The 22,940-nt window shown below is 46.7% G+C and overlaps 3 protein-coding genes across 3 annotated transcripts in view; 1 reads left to right on the top strand and 2 right to left on the bottom strand.

Moving 5' to 3' along the window:
* Positions 1 to 438: 438 nt before the first annotated feature.
* Positions 439 to 11,582, top strand: obsl1a (obscurin like cytoskeletal adaptor 1a). Its single transcript, XM_079185458.1, has 25 exons — positions 439 to 789; positions 1,551 to 2,805; positions 3,332 to 3,601; positions 3,713 to 3,973; positions 4,081 to 4,386; positions 4,534 to 4,800; positions 4,889 to 5,164; positions 5,375 to 5,489; positions 5,621 to 5,781; positions 5,942 to 6,214; positions 6,310 to 6,585; positions 6,665 to 6,940; positions 7,039 to 7,314; positions 7,404 to 7,679; positions 7,765 to 8,034; positions 8,128 to 8,394; positions 8,468 to 8,737; positions 8,836 to 9,102; positions 9,214 to 9,480; positions 9,559 to 9,671; positions 9,782 to 9,935; positions 10,014 to 10,175; positions 10,410 to 10,514; positions 10,597 to 10,863; positions 11,066 to 11,582. Exons 2-25 carry the CDS (start codon positions 1,641 to 1,643, stop codon positions 11,341 to 11,343), a joined length of 6,618 nt encoding a protein of 2,205 aa, XP_079041584.1. The 5' UTR covers positions 439 to 789; positions 1,551 to 1,640; the 3' UTR covers positions 11,344 to 11,582.
* Positions 11,583 to 12,275: 693 nt separating this feature from the next.
* LOC306715368 (carboxy-terminal domain RNA polymerase II polypeptide A small phosphatase 1-like) lies at positions 12,276 to 19,389 on the bottom strand. Its single transcript, XM_079185711.1, has 7 exons — positions 18,612 to 19,389; positions 16,017 to 16,165; positions 15,831 to 15,926; positions 15,535 to 15,591; positions 14,843 to 14,935; positions 14,573 to 14,758; positions 12,276 to 14,489 (listed from the first exon to the last, which is right to left on the bottom strand). The coding sequence occupies exons 1-7, from the start codon at positions 18,682 to 18,684 to the stop codon at positions 14,361 to 14,363; spliced, it is 783 nt and encodes a 260-aa protein (XP_079041837.1). The 5' UTR covers positions 18,685 to 19,389; the 3' UTR covers positions 12,276 to 14,360.
* Positions 19,390 to 20,225: 836 nt separating this feature from the next.
* Positions 20,226 to 22,940, bottom strand: part of LOC306715543 (striated muscle preferentially expressed protein kinase-like) — a 39,308-nt gene continuing 36,593 nt past the window's right edge. The window contains exons 39-43 of the mRNA XM_079185940.1: positions 22,597 to 22,836; positions 22,225 to 22,448; positions 22,019 to 22,094; positions 21,765 to 21,914; positions 20,226 to 21,676 (exon numbers count right to left, since the gene is read on the bottom strand). Of these exons, the coding sequence (XP_079042066.1) occupies positions 21,463 to 21,676; positions 21,765 to 21,914; positions 22,019 to 22,094; positions 22,225 to 22,448; positions 22,597 to 22,836 (904 nt within the window). The 3' untranslated portion in view covers positions 20,226 to 21,462. The remainder of the gene's footprint in view (positions 21,677 to 21,764; positions 21,915 to 22,018; positions 22,095 to 22,224; positions 22,449 to 22,596; positions 22,837 to 22,940) is intronic.

Consider the following 22,940-nt stretch of genomic DNA (forward strand, 5'->3'; position numbering starts at 1 on the left):
GTGTTACCTTGAATATTTGAAGAAAACTTCTTTAGTAAGTACTGTTGTTTCTGCTCTATATAAATCATTGACTAATACTGATGTGACTCCAGTTTGACCTTATTTATGGGTCAGCGTGACTCATGACTCAAGGAGCTAAAGCAGGTGTGGTGTCCTTTCTCTTCGGAGGTTTAACTCTGCATGTCTGTTGAGCTGAGTGATCCGCAGCAAAGCTCGGCCTCCCCTCTATCTTTAGTGAGTCTGTGAATGGGGGGGGGCCTAACTTTATCTGGACCTCTGTCATTGAAGCTGCTGGTATTTTTAGGTGATGGCTTGCAGTGGCAGCAGCTGTGAAAGCATTTAATGCCCCCCCCCGACCCTCGAACACACCCCCATTCCAACGCTCTCTCTCACTCTTTAGCCGTTGGACAATGACACTATCAGAGCTGACGCATCAACCAGGCGCTCGGCTGAAAACGCTGTGGCCATTTCCCTCTCTGCCACCTGCAACCTTGCGCCAAACCGAGGGGACGCAACCAAGACCCGAGACCTGTGACGATGGGCCGCCACGTGTGAATGGACTTTTTCTCACTTGCTGTGACTCTCAGCGACGAGGAGGTTTGCCAAATGTGAGCCAGAATCTACAAACAACAAACCAGAGAGACAAAGAACCGGAGCTGAGGAGACTCACAGAGCAACAGAATATCCGCCGACTCTACCAATCAAATTGAAGGGACATCAATGAACGTTTTGGGGACATAAACCTCACATCCGTGACAGAATGCTTTAAAGACAGCGACTCGTATCGCGGTAAGTTTATCATGTGATTGCTTAAGAAGAATGATTTCTACCCGTGTGCCAACACAATGCTCAATGAGCAGCTGAGCCTCTTTCCTGTCTTCACTGATCATAAGACTTTAGAAATATCTGACATGCTACCCGGAGAGCTATTTTCCAGCCAAGACACGAGCATGACTGCATGATCCATGCTGTGCAGATGACACGCATCTGATGTGAGTGCGGTGCGTCATGCGGCCCGGGACGGTTAACGCCAAAAGAAAGATGGTGACGACAAGAGGGAAACAAATGAGCCACACCGAGAGAGATCACGTCTTCCACTGGCTGCTTCAGGATCAAACCATAAGCTGTCGAGAGAGAGGAAGTTCGCTTTAAGAAGTCAATGACTTATTCAAAATGGCAACAATGCAAAGAGACAAAGTCAGGAAGGATACAGCTCCACACATAGATCAACTAATGAGTCCGTTTTGTCTTCTTTAGTGTTGAGTTTACCTGCTATGTGGCGCACGGTCTCTGGTCTTTTTTTGGACAGACTACTTTATAAATACACTCTTCAGTGAGTTACAGCACCAGCTGAGAGACGACCAAGAGTGGTTTACGATAGCTCAGAACCTACTTTACTAAACCACCAAGCGTGTGATAAACGTCAAGAAAAATATCTCCCATTTGAGGTCCGGTGTAAACAGGTCAATGTGTCACTAGTGTTTATTGAGACTTTGGGTGTGAGCTTCCATTAAACGCCTACTGAAATATACATTGTCTTTATCTTACAGCTCCTTCACCAGAGATAAGAGGCTCTTACTGAGGCGATCCCGCAACAAAAGAAACTCCTTCATTCAAACCACAGAGAGGGTGACTTCGTCATGGATATCTTCGGAGGTGCCCCTCGTGTTTTGGGCTACCCGCGCCCTGTGGTGGCACATTGTGGCTCAGACGCCACACTGAGGTGCCAAATCGGTGGGGACCCTCGTCCTGATGTGATCTGGGAGCGTAAAAACATCCAGATTGTGTCTGATGGACACTGCGAGCTCTCTGAGGACGGAAAAGCTTACCTGCTGACCATTACTGGAGTAACTCTGCAGGATGCTGGCCAGTATATTTGCAAGGCCAGAAATAGCGTAGGTGAAACCTATGCTGCAGCCTCACTCAAAGTGGAAGGGGAGGCCCAGCCACAGGAAGGGGGGCAAACGCAATTAGCAGTCAATGGTATGCAGCAACCACTGAGAGAAAATGGAGAGTTTCAAGGACACCAGAATGGCTACTGCACGGGGGAAAATGGTGAACACGGGAAAGTAAATGGAGAGGAGCTGAAGTTAAGTGAAAAACGAGAGGAGGTTGATTCAGCGTCTGATGATAAACCTCGATTCCTCATCAAGCCCCTCTCTTTGCGCGTGGATCGGGGAGAAGATGCCGCCTTCTCCTGCAAAATCTGGGGCACTCTGCCCGAGGTGACGTGGGAGAAAGACGGGAAGAAGCTCGGTGACATCTTCGAGAGCGCACACTTCAGCGTGAGCAATCAAGACGGCGGCTGGTTCCAGCTCAAGATCTACAGGACGCGCATGCCCGACAAAGGCGTCTACACCTGCAGGGCCGTCAACAGCCACGGCGAGGCCTTGGCCGGCGCCGTCCTTCTTGTCGAGCTCGTACCGGAACGAGAGGAGGGTAAAATGTCCTCAAACGGTCACACTAACAGTCAGTGGTCGCCCAAGCAAAGGGGGAGGCTCAGTTTGTTGCGGGTCATAGAGGAGCCGCCTGTCAGAGTCTCTAAAGCCAAGAAGTTTGCAGTGGCAGAGGGGAAGCACGCCAAGTTCCGCTGCTTTGTGACAGGGAAGCCCAAGCCAGAGATCATTTGGAAGAAAGACGGGGTTCCCCTAGAACCCGGGAGACGTCATCTGATATTTGAGGACCGAGAGGGCTACTACACGCTGAAGGTTCTGTACTGTAAAGTGCAAGATACGGGACTGTATGTGTGCGCAGCATCAAACGCTCTCGGAAACACCCTCAGCGCTGTTCACCTGTCCGTCAAAGGTAGGAGACATAGCTTTCTGCTTTTCCTGCAGTTCCTAATATCATAGTTAAAAATGACAATGGATTGTGAGAGGGATGGAACACCAATGCACTTATAAATAACGATGAAAACTGCTCACGGTCCAAATGAATGAACCGTTCACTGATGCATCCAACCTCGAGCTGCACTTGTGCGCGCTAATTGCTTGTGTGCATTGCTGGAATGCATGGCGTCGCCCTTTAAAGTGGCTAACTATTTTGTCCTAATCCCTTCATAACGGGCAGATAATTGTCAGGGTCAGATGCCTTTTCATATGTTCAGTCCTGCACCGTGCCAGCTGCCGCTATCGCTAAGTGTCAGTTTAGTGTTGGGGTCAACATTTCAGTCCCTTAATGTGCAGATAACACAGAGCGGCTTTACAGCAACGGAGCGCGGCTTAGAAAGTATTGAGTGGTGGTACTATTACGACAACGATCCTAAATCTGCAAATCATCCACTATTTTTAAGTTAAAACATCGACACTTACCCGTTTCCGTTGTTCTTCAGGCCCAGCGGTGCGGTTCAGGCGTCCATTAAAAGATGTAGAGGTGAGGGAGAGGGACGTCGCCGTGCTGGAGTGCGAGGTGCCCGATGAGTCGATCCCATCTGCCTGGTACCTGGAGGACCAGCGGCTGATGGCCAGCAGCAAATACGGGATGGAGCAGAAAGGAGCCACGCGGAGACTGACCATCCATGATGTGGGGACGGACGACGATGGAGTGTATCTCTGTGAGATGCCAGATGGAGCAAAGAGCATTGCAGAGCTGTCAGTTAAAGGTATGTGGGATAAGACTAGGGTAACACTTTACATTTTTGGATTTGCTACAGAGAAAAAGATTCCCACAAAGAAAAGAAACGACCATAAATAAGATCCTTTTCTACTTACAGGGACTATTGTTCGTAAACTTCCCCGGAAGTTGGAGGTCCTGGAGGGGGAGAACGCGACGTTCTGCGTGGAGGTGGAGAGCGACGACATGGAGATCCACTGGTTCAAAGACGGCTTGAAGCTGCACGAGTCTCATCACACGATCATCAAGTCTTTCGGCAAAACTCACATTCTGGTTTTTGTCAACGTGGCCTACCAAGACTCGGGGGTGGTGACCTTTGTCGCAGGAAGTTCCAAGACCTCATCGCGTCTCAAAGTCAAAGGTACATTAAGGAAACGCTAACGTACATGTTTTAACCATTTTCCAGTTCTTTAAATTGCAACTTTCATTTTCACACCCAGTATATTCTTTGTCTTTTCCCACTTTTAGCCACAAGACATTGCCCTCCTATCTGCCCCGTGGGAGTGAAAATGGATGTGGACCGACCCAACAGCACCCTGCTCACCTGGGTTCCTGCCCCCAACAGCCAGACCTCCACCCGATCCATCTTTGTCGTGGAGAGACAGGAAGTGGGCTCCCAAGAGTGGCAGAAGTGCTTGACCACGGAGAACACCACCTCGGCCGAGATCACCGGCGACAGCGTGCCGTGCGAAGGCGACTACCGGTTCCGTGTCTGTTGCATCAACAAGTATGGGCGGAGCGGCCATGTGGAGTTTCCCAAAGCTGTCCACCTGGGTGAGGAACGTCCTGTAGAGTAGAATTGTACATGTTAGATGGCAGACTGCCTTTAAATAGACTAAGTTTGTATTGTAATGAGTGGAAATCAATCGCTACCAGCAATGAAAAACTTTTTTGTGATTCTAATTCCTCCATCTTCTTTAGCTCCTGGACCAAAGATCTGCCGTAGGCTCAAAGGCTGTGAGGTTGTGGAAGGAGAAGACGCTCCCTTCTCCATCGAATTGTCCGCCCCGATGGTTGGAACCTGGTTTCTGAACAGCGCTCAGCTGCAGCACGGCGGACGATACTCAATACAACAGTCCCAAACACAGCACTCACTGGTTATCCGTGAAGCTAGCACGACGGAGGACACGGCAGAAGTCACGTTCATAGCCAATGGAGTCAGGGATTCAGCTGTGCTCCAGGTTAAACGTAGGTGTAGCGATCTGCTTTTCCTTTTATTCATCATGCGATGGATGCATTTCTTTGGAGTTTATCTGATGTGTTTATTTCTTTGCAGCTGCTGTGGTGAAATTCAATCCTCTGTCAGACTTTGACAGCAACAAGAGGGTGGACATGAGTGACCCCATTGTCCTCTACTGCGAAGTCTCCCACCCCCTCGCTAAAGTAACCTGGTTCAAAGATGGCACTGAGCTCCAGGTGACCGATGGCCTCAACATCCAGTCAGACGGGAACATGAGGAGGATTGTGATTCAATCAGCTGATGCATCTCACTCTGGAGTTTATTCATGTGAAACTTCAGGAGACGTCATCAAATTCAATGTGGACGTTGCAGGTAAAAGGGTTTTTGAAAAGTTGATAAAGATCAGGTCTTATTATACAAGTACTCTGTACTCATTTGCTATTTCCAACTTTTCAAATTTGTATATCTTTAGAAGTTTTAACCAAAATAGTAGTCAGAATATTTCTCATTTTAAGGAGGCATCTCCGGTACCTTGTGTTCCAGCTGTTGATCCGTCCCTCGCTCCTCCTGTTTGTTTTTCAGGTCGCGCGGTGGAGTTCAAGCCGGCCTCAGAGGAGGAGCTCCATAAGAGCAGCATGGAGCTGGACCCCGTGGTGCTGCTCTGCCATGTCTCCACAGACGATGCCGAAGTCGTGTGGTAAGACGAATTGAAAGTTATCCAATGAGGCTTCTATTTTAAACTTAAATGTATGACAGCCAGTTTTAAATGTCATTACTCTGTATCTAGTTTATTATCTGAAACCCTGTGTGTGATTCGGTGTGTCTCAGGTATAAGGACGGCTGTGAGATCCAGCCCACTGACAACATCACGCTGCAGGCAGAGGGAAGCCTGAGGAGGCTGATCATCCGCTCTGCAGACCCCTCAGATGCCGGCAGCTACACCTGCCAGGCAGGAAACAATAGCATGGAGTTCACCGTCAATGTCAGAGGTATAGATACCTGTCTGGCTGCTGTGGAGCAGCGTTTCAAGACACATTGATTTGCTCGTGCAAGTGCAGAACATCTCTCTTAATGCCTTTTTTACACACACTTAAGCCACATTAGATATCTGATTTGCCGTCACTGTGCTTCCTCCAACGACAAACACAGAGCCTCCGGTGATGATTGTGGAACCTAAGGACGATATTGTGATGGAGAGCTATATCTCAGAGGAGATCCACCTGCAGTGCGAGTTGTCTCGTTCCATTGGGAAGGTGCGGTGGTTGAAGGACGGCCGAGAGGTGGAGGAAGGCGACAACATCCGGCTGATGTGTGAGGGTCCTTACAGGAGGCTGACCATCCTCAGCGGCTCGGTGGAGGACGGTGGAGAGTATGTCTGCGAAACAGATGGAGACTCCGTCTTTTTCCAGCTTAGTGTCAAGGGTAAGACTGACATTTCCCTGAGTGTTCACTTCTGATTGTACCATACATCGAATACAAATGTGTGGAAGTGTTTAACTGTCGTCCTCCTGCACCAGAGCCGCTGGTAAGAATCGTTTCCCCCAGTGAATCAGAGCTGGAACTGACTCACTTGGCCCCCGAGAGGCTGGAGCTCACCTGTGAGATCTCCCAGGCGGACGCCCCAGTCCGGTGGTACAGAGACGGCCTGGAGGTAGAGGAGAGTCAGAACTTGATCCTGGAGGTGGATGGGACGCGACGCCGGATGGTTATACCCATAACCACTGTGGACGACACAGGGGAGTATGTATGTGACACTGAAGATGACTCTGTGGCCTTCCTGGTCACTATTGCAGGTAAGAATGAGCACATTAGGTCAGATCTAAGACTTTTATGAGTCTTTCCTCTGTAATTACTTTATTCCTTTTCATTTAGAGCCACTAGTGACGCTTACTCGTCCCAAAAACAAGCCGGACAAACTGGAGAGTTTTGCCGGCGAACCGATCGTGCTGGAGATCGAAGCGTCCCGGTTCAGCGCTGAAGTCGTGTGGTGGCTGAATGGCAGAGAAGTAGAGGAGAGCAGTAACGTCACCATCACAGAGGACGGGCTCATCCATCGTCTGACCATCCACTGTCCCACCCCAGAGGATTCTGGGAAATACACCTGTGACGCCGTTGATGACAAAATTGATTTCCAGGTCAAAGTTTCAGGTAATGTCAGCTTTGGAGATGCTTTCCGGAACAAAATGCAATTTTGAAGACAGCCATAATGTTATAAAGACTGTCCATGTGTAATCCTGCATCATCAGAGCCTCCTGTGAAGATCCTGAGAAAGACAGAGATTAAGACACATCTTAAATCCATGATTTCTGAGGAGATCGTGCTAGAGTGTGAGCTCTCCAGAGCCAATGCCGTCACCAAATGGTACAAGGGTAACTGTCGCGTTGAGGGCGATGAAAGGTTCTGCGAAGAGGAAGAAGGTGCTTTCCGCTCGTTGGTCATCCTCAACGCTGAACTCGGAGACTCGGGAGAGTACTTCCTGGATGCTGGAGACGACAATATCAGCTTCCAGGTTACGGTACAAGGTAGTTACATTCGTGAATTTAATCAATGAAATGATTTTGTTTTAAAACTGTTCCTTAAATGAATCATCTGTGTTTCCTCTTTGCATTAGAGCCTCCAGTGACAATTGTGGGCAACTCAAATGACCCAGACTACCAGGAGATGGCGGCAGGGGACGACCTGATCCTGGCCTGTGAAGTGTCCCGTGCCAACGCCCCCGTCCAGTGGTACTGCAACGACAAGCTGCTCACCAGTGACCCCCGGGCCTACATTGAGAGCTCCGGCACGCTGAGGAAAATTATCATCTCAAATGTCCAGCCCTCAGATTCTGGGAAGTACGTGTGTGATGCAGCGGACGATAAGATGATGAGCGTTGTCAGGATTCAAGGTGAAAACTCACACTGATGTCTCCGGAGGTATGACTATCAATATGATCACCTCATGTCTTTTATCTCTTTCCTCTTCCATCAAAGAGCCCGCAGTAACGTTCGTGAACAAGGAGGACGACGTTGTCGTGACAGGGTATGAAGCAGAGAGCGTAACATTGACGAGCTACGTGTCCAAGGAAAGCGCTCTGGTGCGTTGGATGAAAGACTGGACGCCTGTTGAAGGCGAACGTTCCCGAGCACTCACGGAGGGCCATAAACGCACCCTTACCATCGAGCCTCTGAGGCGCTCTGACGCTGGAGAGTACACCTGCGATGCCAACACGGACCAGATCCGCTTCAGCTTGCTGGTGAAAGGTTGAAATCTCCTCTTTTCATCCGATAAAATGATAAAACATCATTCTTTTGGACTGAAAAGCGATTTCAGCGTCGATTTTCTTTGCATCACAGAAATGAGAATCAAGTTTGTGAGGCCACTCCAAGACATGGTGGCCCACGCTGACGGCATGGTGACCCTTCGCTGTGAGGTGTGCAAGCCTAAAGCAGACGTCCAGTGGCTGAGGAATGGCGTGGAGTTGGTGGGGAGCAGGAGGATCACCATTCGGGCGGACGGCGTGGAGCGAAGCTTGACCCTCCACCGTTTAACCAGAGAGGATGCTGGGGAGTACGTCTGTGAGTCCAGAGATGACCGGACCGTGGCGGCGCTGAGAGTAGAGTGTAAGTATGCTCAGATGTTCTGTCTCTTCTTCCGTGAGGGAGCAGGTCCGTGAGCTTCCTTGTGTCTCTTCAGTGCCTCGGGTGGTGGAGTTCCTCACAGAGCTCTACAACACCACCGTGCTTGAGGGAGAAGATGCCACCTTCAAGTGTGTGGTTTCCCCTGAGGATGTCCAGCTGGTCTGGCTCATGGACAACGAGGCCATCACTCTTGGCGATCGTTTCCGGGTGAACCAGAACGGCCTGTGCCACACTTTGGTTATCAAGAAATGCCAGATGTTGGACTGTTCGAAGATTACGGCAGAAGCCGAGGGACAGATCAGCAAAGCCAGCCTCAAAGTTCAGGGTAAGGCCATTTAATGAAAAGAAAGGATCGGTTGTGTTACCAGAACTGACAGCAGTTCATTGTAATTTGTGTTTCTGTCTCTGCTCCCTTATATTCAGAGGCTCAGGTCATGTTTACTAAGAAAATGGAGGCTGTCATGGCGGAAGAGTTTGGCGACGCCACGCTGGAGACGGAGATCGGCCTCGAGACGGGAGAGGTCCAGTGGATGAGGCAAGGGGTGGTCATCCAGCCCGGCCCCCGACACACGCTGGCCCAGAACGGCTGCAAACGCAGTCTGATCATCCAAAACCTGACTCTGTCAGACCGGGGAACCTATCGCTGCGAGACTCTGCATGACCGGACGCAGGTCAAGCTCAACGTAGAACGTAAGATGTGCATGTTTGATAAATTACCTCAAAGATTGATCATTGATTGATGATTGAGCCATTGTCTAATGTATGGATGTCATTTATAAAACATTCCTCTCCCTCATCCAGCTCGTAAAATCTCCGTCCGCAAAGGCCTAACTGACCAAGAAACCGTCGAACGGGAGACGGCCTCCTTCGAGGTGGAGCTCTCCCACACGGACGTGGAGGGAATCTGGCAGAAGGACGGCATCCGGGTGAAACCGAACAACCAGTGGCGGGTGAGCACCAACGGGCTGGTCCACGGCCTCACCCTGTCCAACCTCACCCTCGAGGACACAGGCACCATCGCCTTCTCCGCTGAAGGGGTGCGCACCACTGCCAGGCTCACTGTCAAAGGTAAATACGGGCCCGTGGACTCCCTAAATAAGTGTTGGTAGCCTTTTGATTCATTGATTGGATTTCTTAAACCGACAGAGACTCCGGTGTCTATCCTGAGGACGCTAGCCGACGTCCGCGTGGAGGAGGAATTTCCAACCACTCTGGAGTGTGAATTCTCCAGGCAGAACGTCGAGGTCAAATGGCTAAAGGTAAAACAAACCAACAAATGCTCTCCTTGCTCTCTCGACTGTGTTTAGGCTCGCTGTGGAAAATTGCAGGATGTGAGAAACACCTCTGTTGCTTTGCTTCCGCCAATCAGAACGGGACGGCGCTGAAGCCGGGTCAGAACTGTCGGATCTACTCCATGGGCCGCAAGCGGTTCTGTCAGATCATGCAGTGCTGCCGGGCTGACTCTGGTACCTACACATGTGACACAGGCGATATCAACACTTCCTGTTCACTGGAGGTTTATGGTAAGTATCTGCTGCTACAGTTGTATGTTGTGTTGTGTGTGCAAACTGCTGATCTAAATCTCTTTACTAACCTCCCAGAGCATAAGTTGGAGATAGTGCACCACATGGAGAACCTTTACATTCAGGAGGACCAGAACGCCGTCTTCATGTGTGAGGTTTCTCTGGAGAATGTTCCCGGGGAGTGGTACAGAGACGGCCACAAGATCCGGCCCACTAGCACCATCAAGATCCGCACTGAAGGTCAGAAAAGGAGGGTGTTGATAAATGAGATAGTAAATAATAGTAACAAATAACATCTGTTGTGCTGAATATCTAAACATAAGACATTGGAAGGAGCAGAGAGCAAAGATATAGACTGTATGATTAGAAACCAAAGGATAATAGAACATAAAGTGTCTTATTAAGGTGTTTGACCACCTCGAGCCTCGTTAACCGCTTCAATGTAGATTCTACAAGTCTGTTGTTCTCCTTCAGGGACCAAACACTTCCTGCTGATGTGTAACGTCAATGCTGAGGATGCTGGGAAAATCCGCTTTGTAGCCAGGGATGTTGAATCTACAGCTTCCTTAGAAATAGAAGGTAAGTCCTTTTTTATCCTTTTTTTAGGATCAGCTGGAAAATATTCCATACAAAATCTTTAAAATGTTTCCTTTTGCTTCAGAACTCCCCGTTTCTATTGTAAAACCCCTGCGAGATCGAACGGCTCTGGAGAAACACCGCGTGATCCTCGAATGCACCGTTTCCACGCCTCGCTCCAGCGCCGTCTGGTACAAGGGCAGCGAGGAGCTGGTTCCCTCAGATCGGGTGGAGATCCTGGCCGACGGATGCTGCCACAAACTGGTGATCCAGCAGGTGGCTGTGGAGGATGAGGGCACCTACAGCATCGAGGTCGGGGAGCACACATCCAAAGCCAAACTGATGGTGGAAGGTACATTGGGTTGGGAGGGAAGGAGCTTTAAATTAAAGGTGAATTAAGTAGTTTTGCACAACCTTTACTGCTCCAGCTTACATATCTACCAAGCCTGTTTAGGGGTGATGGGTGTGCAGCAATACTAATGTGTTATAATAAGGTAAAATGCACTTCTCTCTTCTGTACCTTACCATGATAACACTTGTTTCCCTCTGTGCAGCCCAAGCCCTCGTCATGGTCACAGAGCTCGAGGACGTGGAGGTCACTGAGCCTGAGCCTGCATCCTTCCAGTGCGAGGTGTCCGTCGCCATAAACAAGCCCCCGCTTTGGACTCTGAACGGGGAGGCCCTTCAGCACGGCCCCTCTGTCCGCCTGGAAATCCACGGGACGGTCCACAAACTCACCCTGAAAGACACCAGCGCCGACATGAGCGGGGCGGTGAAGTTCACCCTGGGCAAGGCCAAGAGCAGTGCCACGCTCAGCGTCACGGAGACTTAGAGGAAGAGAGAGAAAGTGACTGTGTCACCCGAAACTCTTCCAACATCCATTTGTCATGTTTGGATAACCTGCATTAATTAGCCCTGTTCTGATTTTCTTTCAAATTGAGGGGATTCAGTGACGCCAAGTTATTCCTTTTTTTTTTTTACTGTGTAGTCTGTATTTATTTGCCTGATTTCGAATTGACTTTATATTCTTGTATTCTGATGAAAATTCCCCAAAATAAAACAGTAATTATATGGTGTCAAATGCATGTCATTTATGTTTTCTGAATAAAGACACAAACAATTTGGCAACATCTATATATCAATGCTAAATAAATTGATATTTTTGCATTATAATGTAACGTTAAAATTGCATTCAGCAGTATTTGTTAAGTATTATTATTAAATTATTAAGCTTCAACCCCTCATATAAATGCCACATCCAAATAATAATGTTTTACTGATATATAATTGGTAAATACAGAGGGAGAGGAAATATGCCGGCGAAATTATTAAAAGCTCATTTAATTCACACAATAAGCCTAATTCTCCTTAACCATAATTAACCTAATGCATACTATAGGCAAGGTAATTAAAATATGCAATAAATATGATCTATAATCAGTGAATTTGATGATATTGGACGTACATTTATCAGGTGTCCAGAAGCACGAGTCCACATGTTGCTCCGTGTTTGCTGGCTGCAGCTGTTAGCTTACAGGTTAGCCACCAGGTGGCTAATTAACGGTAATTAAAGCAGACGATGACGTGTTCACGGCCTATGCTGCCCCCTGGTGGCCAGACACAGGAGTTCACTAATTGACGTTGCTGTAACATACTGTATGAAGTAATGTTTTATCATAATAAGCACAGCGTTCATTAGCATGGTTGTTAAAATACTAATTACCATAAACAATAAACAGCACTTGGACCATCTTTCATTTAGCATTTATGGGGGAAAAAAACATAACATACAGTTTATATATAATTTGGTATGATAAAACAACAAGTCAAAAATTAGGTTACATCTATTCAATCATGAGTACAGTAACATGAATATTCCATATATTAATGAAAATGTGTTTGCTTTATTATTGTGCAAAACAAAATATACATATCTACTGAATGTGTAAGAAGTACAGTATCAGTGAATGGGCAACACTTGTTTTAAATGTAATCAAATGACTTAACGTTCCTATAAATACTCCTGTTTGCCGAAGAATTCCAAAACAACAACAACAGTTATCGGCACTGAACCTAGATGAGACGTGTGATGATGGCTTACATGAAACACACCAAAAGAATGACCCTGTTACGTGTCTACAACAGTAAGATACTACGCTTTTAGTAATTGGCTGGTGCTTCTGATCCATATATTGTCTATTAATATACGAGGTAAACAACCAGGTCTTGCATGAAAACAAAACTAACTGTGAATATTGTATCAGAGTCGCACTCCTGGGCAAAAAAACAAACAACAACAACAAAAACACTCATTTAGAAAAGAAACAGGCTAATTTGATTGACAAGAATTTGTTAAACATAGAAAAATAATGCAATCGCTCTTAATATGTCGGATTTAATTGTCGTCCCTGCCTCATCTCGGTAAAGTCACATCACGAGCCTGCTACGGAGGCTCTTAGTCAAACCCACGGTTTCATTCTGCAGCCGACACACGGTATTGTCAACGCATACGAGGGAGATAAGAGGGCTGCTACATCACCACGTAGAGCTAAAGAAGCAATACAGTCAATGGGTGAGTTTTTAAAAAAATCATCTTTCTTTACCTTTTTTGGCAACTTTGAATGAATAATAGCAAATTCAGTAGCAGTACTGTGACCATCTCTTCATCTTGTGATTTAATTCTCCAAATGTTGATGTGAACTAGCAACTACACGACAGGAAACATGTTTAATATGTTAAACTCCAACGTAGCTGCACTAGAATGATCTCGACATGACGTCACCATGAACAAAATGAACTCGCCGTTTGTGTCGAAGTGTTTCAGGGTGGATCCCTCCTTTAAATTCTTTCTGCTCACCAGACACCTCCTCGAGTCCTCGCGGCAGCTCCCCGTCCTCCACGCACGTTTTATTACAAAGTCCTGAACTCGTTTCCAGCCTACGTGTACCGCTTAGGAAAAAGAAAGAATACGTTGAAGCTTATGAGAAACAAACCGATCAACAGAATTCAAGTTGTGTGTGTGTGTGTGTGTGTGTGTGTGTGTGTGGCTTTAAAACGGAGGACCAGAAGCCACCAGAGGAGTCCGTCCTGGTCCTCAAATCTGGTCCGTCAATCTTTACGCCACGGTTGGAAATCCACGTCCGTTAAACAGCTCACGTGCAGATGGTTTGATATTCATATTAGTGTCTTACTTGGCTCATTGTTTTGGGTTATTTTTACTTATTTTAAAGGGATTAGAGTTGTGTACATTGATTTTTACCCACAGTTCAAAAAGTTGCTGCAAAAGGACATTTTGTCCATTTTAAAACCAATAATCCCAAATAATGATCTAATGCTGCTTTGTAGGCTATAGTACTTGATCAGATTCATCCACAACTCTCCCAATTATTCAGAATTACCTGATCAAACCGCTGTAAAAACTCTAAAATGACACCAAAATAGTGTGATAATTGACTGAATTTGTGACAAAGATGTTTAAAAGACATCTACAGTGCGTATACACCATCTGCTCTTTCGATGACGAGGCTGACGAAGTCCATTTGCACGTAAATCTTCTCCAAATCCTGCTTCTTGTGCAGAGTCAGACCGATGAATCCGTGAGAAGTACCCAGTCTGTGTCCAGAGGGTTCACGGCGACGCCGCGGAAACGTCCTTCACCATCCATCCATCCATCCCACATCGAGCCGACGTGGAGAAAAGTTACAAATATCAGGGAGTTTTCTGTTTGACCAGTAGGTGGCAGTGATGAGGCCACTTAAAGTCACTCTGGTGGGCAGTGAGAGCTGGAGCCTGGAGCCTCGCTGGTGTGGGTAAATCCGTGTCGCACGCCGTTTTTTGTTCAGAACACCGTTAGCTGGCGGCCCCTTGGTGCTTGAGGACCGTGTAGACGTTGTCCACTTTGCTCAGCCTCTCGAAGAAGGGGATGAGGTCCAGCAGCTCGGTGTCGGCCATGTCGTCGAACCACGAGGCCACGGGCACCTGGATGGAGACGCAAATGATCAGCGAAGCACACTGTGGGAGTTACCGGCAACCGCCGCCGTGACTCTGCGTGTTCTACTCACCGCGTTGTCGGGGTGGAAGATGTAGGAGGCGGGGGAGTTGTCCACGATGATGACTTTGTTCAGGTCCCGACCCAGGCGGCTCAGGTCCTTGACGTAGTTGCCTCGGTAGAAGACGCAGGACTCCCGGAACAGGCGGGAGCGGAAAGCGCCCCACTTGTCTAGGAGGTCGGAGACGGGGTCCGCATACTGCAGCCATGAGAAGAAACCAGTCGTGAGCGTACGTCTGCGATTGTGCGGCGATTTACTGTGAGCGGCAGCTGGTTTCCTCACCTTGGCTAAACTGGCGGTGAACAGGACGCACTCAAACAGCTCCCCCATTCTCTTCAGGAACTCGTCGACGTGGGGCCGCTTCAGGACATACACCTGGAAAACACGGGAATCTTAAAACCGGGTTCCTACACAGCTTACATTATGCAAATAGAATAACATGTTTCTACAAACCGTAGCTGCCCGAGGAACTATGGCGCTTTGCTGTGGTTTAATATAAATCTGTGCAAACGATGAATTCACATTTTAAAGGTTTACATAGGGGGGTACAAGAGTGAGCATGCATGAACCATACATTTCAATCTCAGGCATTCAAGACTCGTACACTAAATATACTCGTATGGATCACAGACAGACATTTGGCTCCAAAAGTAAAAACCCAGGACACGTTCCCTTGAAGTTCCTCCAGTTTTCTTCCTCCTGCGGTGTCGGCGGATGAGGGTAGCGTTCCTGAACCAAGTCATCCGGAATAGGCTGTGCTTGTCTGAACAAACCTATCCTGGATTACTTGAATCAGGCCCAGACCCACGGTATGTCATCCGTCTCCAAATCCCTTAAAAAAAAAACGCAGACAGCACCTACTACGCTCGGCAATTTAAACCCGAGAGCCCGGCTATCACACGACCACGAGGCCGGGGAGGCGACAAGTTAAGACTGAGGACATTTTGGGGGGTTTGAGTGGGAGCCAACATTACCTGGTGTAGTGTTCCATCTATTTCCACAGGAATGATGAAGTCTGCATTGTTCACAGGCTGTTGGAATGACAAAACAAAAAGATATCGATGTCGACTTTTCCAATCATAAGGAAGTGTGTGTGTGTGCCTGCGTGTCACCGTCAGAGCCAACAACAACCAGATGTTTTATTATCTAACATACCGATCTCGTGATGTCACGTGATCACGGGCGACGACTACGTGCTTTCACGGCCCAAATCATATCTTTTGAGTGCCTGAACGATGTGCGCATGGCCGAAAACAATGTTGTTCTTCACCTTGAACGAGCTGTGAACCAACGTCTCGTCCAGATCTATAACCACGCAGATCTTTCCGGAGTCTTTAGACTTCACTGGAGCCAGCAGTGGCTTCACCTGGAACACAAAAACATGCGTTTCAAACCCGGGACGCAGCTGAATCCGGCCACAGGAAACACAGATCCGTGATCTCTCCGGTGAACACACCTTGGAGACGGTGCCGTTCTCTTCCACCAGCAGAGGGGCGTTGTTGTTGACCGGCGGGGGCTCGGGCTGGTCCCGACACAGGCAGCAGAAGAGGCTAGAGAAGAGGCCTCTGCTCCTGGGCTTCTTGGAGGACAGAGAGGGGGAGGAGCCTGCAGAGGAAGAAGAAGAAGAGGAGGTGGTCACCAAGCTGCAACCCAAATAACCTCGTATTTGAGAAGCTAGAGCTGATTGCATTTGTGTCAATCAATAGATTAAACAACGTATTGATTATTTTAAAAGGTTGGTTTGCTTGTGTTGTTTTTCTGCCTTCCTAAAAAAGAAAAACAAAGCTGTAATAACTGTATTTTTGGGGGATAATATCTCTCACGCTGATGGCTTCATCTTGTGAATGCATGACAACAGTACAAAGTACGTCCAGCAGCTTTCCTCATACTTTAGTCATGTGCACAAACCCTCCTGGAGACACGCGGCGCTGCCAGGAGCTCTTGCGTAACGCTCTGACGTCAGCGGCAAACATCAGCAACGAAGTCGCAGCTCTTTAACAGCGTTATAAAGACATCATGAGGACATCATGAGGACACCATGAGGACATCAGGCTCATGTCAGAAGTTAGCACAATGCACGTAAAGTTAACCATTGATGGCAATGAAATGCACATAGAGGGGACACTTGAAATGAATTTAGGTTAGCAGTGATAACGTCTCAGAGGAAGACATCCTCCCTAAAGTTTGTCATCCATTGAGCTGAACTCCATTGGTCCATTTCCGTGTCCCATAAATCTCTCATTAACACTCCTCCTCGCCTCCTTTTCTGTCTCCTATTACACTTTGTTTCTGCTCCCTCTCTCTCTCTCTCTCTCTCTCTGTGTGAGTCCGGACGTGACCGTGTTACAAACACACAACCCTCTGTTGTGCGTCTCTCTCTCTCTCTCGCCTCTTTCATTCCCTCCTACGCCATTTGTGGATTCAAACTCCGTCTGACCCTCTGGCGCGCTCGGGTCCAAAACAGGAAGAGGAAACAGACGGGTATCAGTGGAGGAAGCTGCTCGCCATCATGTTTGAGTGTAGCCGGAGCCGGCTTTAAGATACTATTTCCTTTAGCTTCAATTCATTCGCAAAGAACTTAAGCGGTAGAGATTTGTAAATTAACCTTATTTATTGCTCCCTTGTGTCCTCACTGCTTGCTTTCCTTTTTCCCTCCCTTGAGCCCTCACTCCCTCCCTTGTGTCCATATAATTTCCAGCGTTCCCTCCCTTGTCCTCACTCGCTCCCTCTAGTCTCCCCTAGCTTCAATATTCATGTTCCTCACAGTGTCCTACGTCGTGGTTTCAAACCAAGACGAAACAATCGTCTGGTGTTTGTGGGTCAAGTCTTTAAATGTATATTAACACTGAAGTCGGTTTAGCCGACCTCGACGTGTCATCTCCTGTTACATGCCTTACTGAAAATGAATAATTCAAAACGCTGCGGAATAATAAATAAGCTTCAGTCGTCTGTGATCTCTAACGTATGGAAAACACCTTATTGTTGGCGTTCAACACTGCTTGTGGTATTTTATAAACAGCCACAATCAGTCGTAGTGATCTCAAAAAGCACCGTCGGCATATTAAGCCACAGCTTGTGAACAGCCCCGGCATGACAAGCCATTCATTCGCAGGACGTGTTATACACAACCGCAGGACATTTAATTTAAAGTTGGACTTATGAGCCGATCCATAACCCTCAAACGCTTTAAAACCACTTCATGTGGATCCTCTAAACTGCGGAGAAACTGAAACTAAAAAAAAGAGTTTGATTTGACGAAGCTTAAAGCAGCTTTGGGGTTATCATGTCAGAATTAGGCGGGACAAAGTCAACATGTGGTTTGAGACAGGGAGTATAAGCATGTGTGAGGACGTGGTGATGTAAAAGATTAGGCTGCATATTCACAACAAGGCCTTCCACCGTTTGTGTGCATGCAATAATAAGTGTAACTCCACGATGCAGACGTCAGGCCTCTTATGCGAGCTGCAGGTTTCTCAGGGATGATGACTGACAGGTCACCGGATTATTCAGTAACCTGCATTCTCACTCCCCCGCATGTCCTGCAAAGCTGGTGGTGAACACACAACAACTGATAATAAAAAGTTAGTGTTGCACTGAGGAGGTCACAACTTCACAGGCCGGTTAATGAAGTTAGGGAGGAAACAGAGGAGCTCTGTAGTGAAATAAAGTGAAATAAACAGCACTAAGAGCCATGACAGCGAGGACACACACCGAGGCCAAAGTAAACACTTTTTTGTGATTGTTTTATCCACGCACGGTGCTGTAATATATATAATAGACAATTTAAAGTGGGTTTAAGGTATTATCATGCTAGTATTATAAGCGTTGGTACGTCATTTCCGTGACTTTCATCACAGGCCGAAGGGCCGCAGATGTGATCTTTGTGCAGAAAAGTGAGTCAATGTGACAGTTTTAGTGCTGCAGCTTGTTTTCAGTCCACTTTACACCAAACAGCGGTGTTCATATATCTGTGCAGAGGTTGTTGCAGCGGTTTCTGCGTCACGGGAGCTCTGCAAAACACACTCAAAAAGCCACTTATAAAGCCACTTACCTCTCTCTCCTGCGGCTTTATTCCCCTCTTCATCCCGGCTGACTTGGGTGATTATTGAGGACGGGTTGTCCATCACATCCAGGTCTGCTGCTCCAGAGTGCTGATCTCACACTTTTAAAGTTACAGATAGTTCGCTGACTCGGTGCATTAAACCAACTTAACATGAAGAAACACGGAAAAGCATCGCAACACGTCGCCTACAGAACAGCCATTACACTTCGGGCTAAACGTTTTGAAGTCTGAAACTTACAAAGACATTTGTCAAGGAGGTAGAAACTTTGATTCAATATGGTGCCTCAACTCCGCTCGCAATTTCAAGATACAAACATGGAGGTTTCAAGGCTTCCCCATTTCACTTAAAGTGGCGCAGTACGAGAGAGGCCGTGTGCAACACACTCCCTCCGCTGGTTAGTCTACGAGTTTGACGACGATCCCTTAAAGTAGCCCGAAACAAAGTTACTCAAAACTTAGCTAGTTAGCTGAGCTAGCAGGCTGGCTACTGAACATATTTTAGTCAAATACACTGCGTAAAAAACATGTTTTGACACTGATACCGGTGGACATGTTGGTCTACAAAACATTAACAATATTTACTGTACAACCATAACGGTAAAATATGAAATAAACGGTTATTTACGAACAGGCTACATGTAGCAAAACTAACTAACTTTAGCCAACGGCTATTCCTGCGATACCACCATTGTACGATACCATAGATAGATAGATAGGCAAATATTTACACCATATTTGCTGCTTCTAGCCCGGCACGTTTATGTATATATGTGTCTGTACTACTGTAGTTGTTGTGTAATGGACAATATTAGTTGTTAAAAACTTTTTTTTGTAGTAGCGGTAAAGAAACGCCCAGTTTGGGTCCCCTTGAAACTGCCTTGATCTAGGGACCGTCGCACAAGTGCCGACTCTGACTCTGGCGTGCATTTCTTTTTCTCCTCAAATACAGTAGCAGGGTTAAAAGTCTGACTGCTTGAGAAGACACTGTTGTTTTAGTGTAGTTTGCATGTCTCAGTTTGTTAAATAAAGAGGTTTTGTGTAAATATGTTGCCTTTATTTGTCATATCTTGTCATAGAAGTGTAATGTTTTCCTGCCTTTGTCATTTTTGTGGTGTTTATTTGCAGAAAAGGGTTATTGTTAGGTGGAGGAAGGATAAACAAACATCTACTTTTTCACGTTTTTTTTGTTTTGCATTGAGTCATGCATTTTAATTATCTGTATATATATGAATAAAATCCCATATTATCGTATGGTAAAAATCATATAACATGCAATACAGCCAGAAAGCAGTACTGCTTATTGATTTGCAACTGTGTCTTTGATGTTAATGCTACGCAATCAGACATATCAAATTGCAAAATGTCTAATGGTAGACACATTTATATTGTGTCACAGTAAATGTTGTCATATTGCACAACCTTATAATGTACTGCCACAAAATATAAATAGGAATATTATTGTTGCAAGCCTATCTTTTACTTTGCAAGCTCTATGATGTTCAAGTGTATAAATGCATTTTTATAGCAGCAAACTTCTTTAAAGAATAACCCAAGCCCAATGTTGCATTCCACAAAGCTCAAAACAAGTAAGGTTTCCCCAATTGTATCAATAGTTTATTACATACCTTCTCATAAAAACATCTTCAACTCCCCCCCCCACATATAAACACCGCAAATTGGTACATTTATAAATCTTCAAACGTCCAAATTCATACAAAAAGGAACACTGTGATAGAGCAATACACAAGACGTTCTATCATTACAAGGACTGCGTGTACTGTATGTATGCATGTATGTAAGAATCTAAAGTCCAAATATTGCAGTCAAACGTTTGCTTTGTTCAGAGTCAAACATTTGTCATATCAATTGTGAATTATTACCACTGGAGACACATTTACAAGAGAAGTATTTTGGATATCAATCCGATATAGGCACTGACTGGGTGATCGTGTGAAGCAACCTGACCAACCGATGGGCAATACTGAGAAACCACAGCAATCTACCAGTGGATGACTTGTCCACGTAAAATGTAAAATCTACATCACAGACTGCTTTTCATAGTTTGTTACAGAGTTCAGTTTCAACCACAGGACAAGAAGTTGTACCAAAAATTCCTAGCTCACCCTAAAACCAATCACAAAGACACTCCTTATTTTTATCCTTTTTTTTGTTGCATCGATCAGAATTCAAAAAGTGATTCAAAAATGCTCTCGCACACACACACACACACACACACACACTCACACATGCAAATAAATTAACATGTAAAAAGTAAACAATTTCAAGAAGAAAAATAATATTTTTGGTTTTGAGTTTTAAAATGTGTAATTAAATGCAAAAATAAATTAGCAGCTTAAATCATGGTACATTCACATGAGTTGTTTACTAATAAATGTAGTGACATGAACAAGGCAGAAAAAAAAAGAGCGAATGATACTCATGTTCCAGGCTGATCGTGCAGAGTGGAGACCAATGTTTATCTAAACCAAATAGTAAATGTGCACGTTCAGAACTCACAAGGTGACCCGAGAAATTGTGCAATCAAAGAAAATCAAAAGAACATCCCGTGTCCTCACAAAGAGCAGTTCTTCAATTCAACCAACGTGTCACGGCGGTCGTCTCTTCAGTTTCATCTCAGAATCCCTTTAGAGTTGAAGTCTCCCAAAATAACACGTGGACTCCCGTCTGTCCTGTGGATACTCACGCTCTATCCAGCGGTCTGCTCGTCCCCTGAGCCTTGACCTGTGCCCCCACTGGTCAGGCGGATTCACAGAGGAGTGGTTTGGCAGAATCTGACCCCGCAAAGCGTCGTGGTGCTGCGTTTTTTTTCACCGCCGTCTCACTTGGGGCTGGGAACGGTCGCCGGCGAGCTCTGGTAGGTGCGCAGCAGCACCTTGTGCTTGGTGGCGCCCTCTGAGCGACGGCATTGCTGCTCCACCAGGAACTCCTTGAGTCGGCCGGAGGTGAAGGTGAGAGTCTGTCTCCTCAGCTTCATAAGGTAGGAGTCCTGCAGCCAGGCTTGTGCGAAGCAGTCCCGTGTCGTCGGACGGGCCCTGGGAATACACACAGAAATACACACGTCGTCACGTTTCAATGTTCTGTATTACGGGAAGTGTAAAAGCGGACTTTGCTGACTCTCACCATGGGTAACTGCTCAACATCTTCTTGAGGAAGGCGGAGGCACTTTGGGACACGTTTGGGTGAAGTTTCGTCGGGTCAAACTTCGCCGTCAGGATTTTGGATTCGACTTGCAGAGGGTCTTTATCTTCAAAGGGCAGCCGACCACTGAGCCTGGATGGAAAGAGAGGAAAAACAATGTAATGCACTACTGTGGCGCCTTTGGGAACGCTTCAAATGTATGCAATATGTCCACACACATGAGATGTCTCACTCACATGATGTGGGTGACAACGCCAACAGTCCAAATATCCGAAGGAGGACCAACCACTTCACCTTTTACCATCTCAGGAGCTTTTGTCAAGAGGATGAGAATTCAGAAATGAAGTTTTGGCGCAAAAAGTAGCATAAAAAGCTTAAAATGTTGGAGTCAAGAGACTTATTTCTGAACTTCAGAGAAGTCAGAAGACGTTCTCGTCCTCACCCATGTACTCCAGCGTTCCTGCTCCGGAGTCCCAGGGTTTGAGGCTGAGGGGGTTGAAGCTCTGGGCGCTTCCAAAGTCCACGATCTTGACGGCGTTGAGGTTGGTCACCATGATGTTGTCGGGCTTCAGGTCCAGGTGGAGGACGCGGCGGTTGTGGAGGTACTCGACCCCCTGGAGGATCTGGACCAGGTAACACACCACGTCGTCCTCGGAGTAACGGAACCTGTCGAGAGCAAAAAGAGGTTAAATATAAATATTCAACTTTAAATCAACCACTGAATTAAATCTATGGTTTCACCATTTAACTGAAATACATATAGCCTTAACTCAAATAGACTGAAGAAGGAAAGGTCTCGTCTCCGGCCTCCTACCTGTCTATGAGGCTGTACAGCAGCTCTTTGCCGGTGCAGTACTCGGCCACCAGCACCAAGTAGTGCGGCGTGACGTAGGCTTCGTGCAGAGCCATGACCTTTTCGTTGTGAATGGATTTCAGGATCTCGTACTCCTTCAGGACCTCCTGCTTGTTCTCCTGGTTGTAGCAAATGATCTTCGCCATGTAGATTTTGCCCGTCGCGTTCTCGCGGCACTCTCTGACGACTCCGAAACGACCCCTGGCAGAAAAAAAAAATGTTAAAGTGCATAAAGGCAATAAAGCAGTGCATAAAAAGCAGGATTAATTAACTTCAGCAGCACCTCGAGGCGGCTCTTCTGTCTC

This window comes from Pholis gunnellus (genome assembly GCF_910591455.1).
Source record: "Pholis gunnellus genome assembly, chromosome: 24".
NCBI classification, from domain to species: Eukaryota; Metazoa; Chordata; class Actinopteri; order Perciformes; family Pholidae; genus Pholis; species Pholis gunnellus.

Coding starts and splice junctions, on each gene's coding strand:
- LOC306715368 (XM_079185711.1), bottom strand. CDS start 18,684: ATGGACAACCCGTCCTCAATAATCACCCAAGTCAGCCGGGATGAAGAG. Junction 15,592..15,830: donor TGGTTCACAGCTCGTTCAAG/GTGAAGAACAAC, acceptor TCATTCCAACAG/CCTGTGAACAATGCAGACTT. Junction 14,490..14,572: donor TCTTCCACCCCGACAACGCG/GTGAGTAGAACA, acceptor GTCTCCATCCAG/GTGCCCGTGGCCTCGTGGTT.
- obsl1a (XM_079185458.1), top strand. CDS start 1,641: ATGGATATCTTCGGAGGTGCCCCTCGTGTTTTGGGCTACCCGCGCCCT. Junction 3,974..4,080: donor ATCGCGTCTCAAAGTCAAAG/GTACATTAAGGA, acceptor TCCCACTTTTAG/CCACAAGACATTGCCCTCCT. Junction 10,515..10,596: donor AGCTTCCTTAGAAATAGAAG/GTAAGTCCTTTT, acceptor CTTTTGCTTCAG/AACTCCCCGTTTCTATTGTA.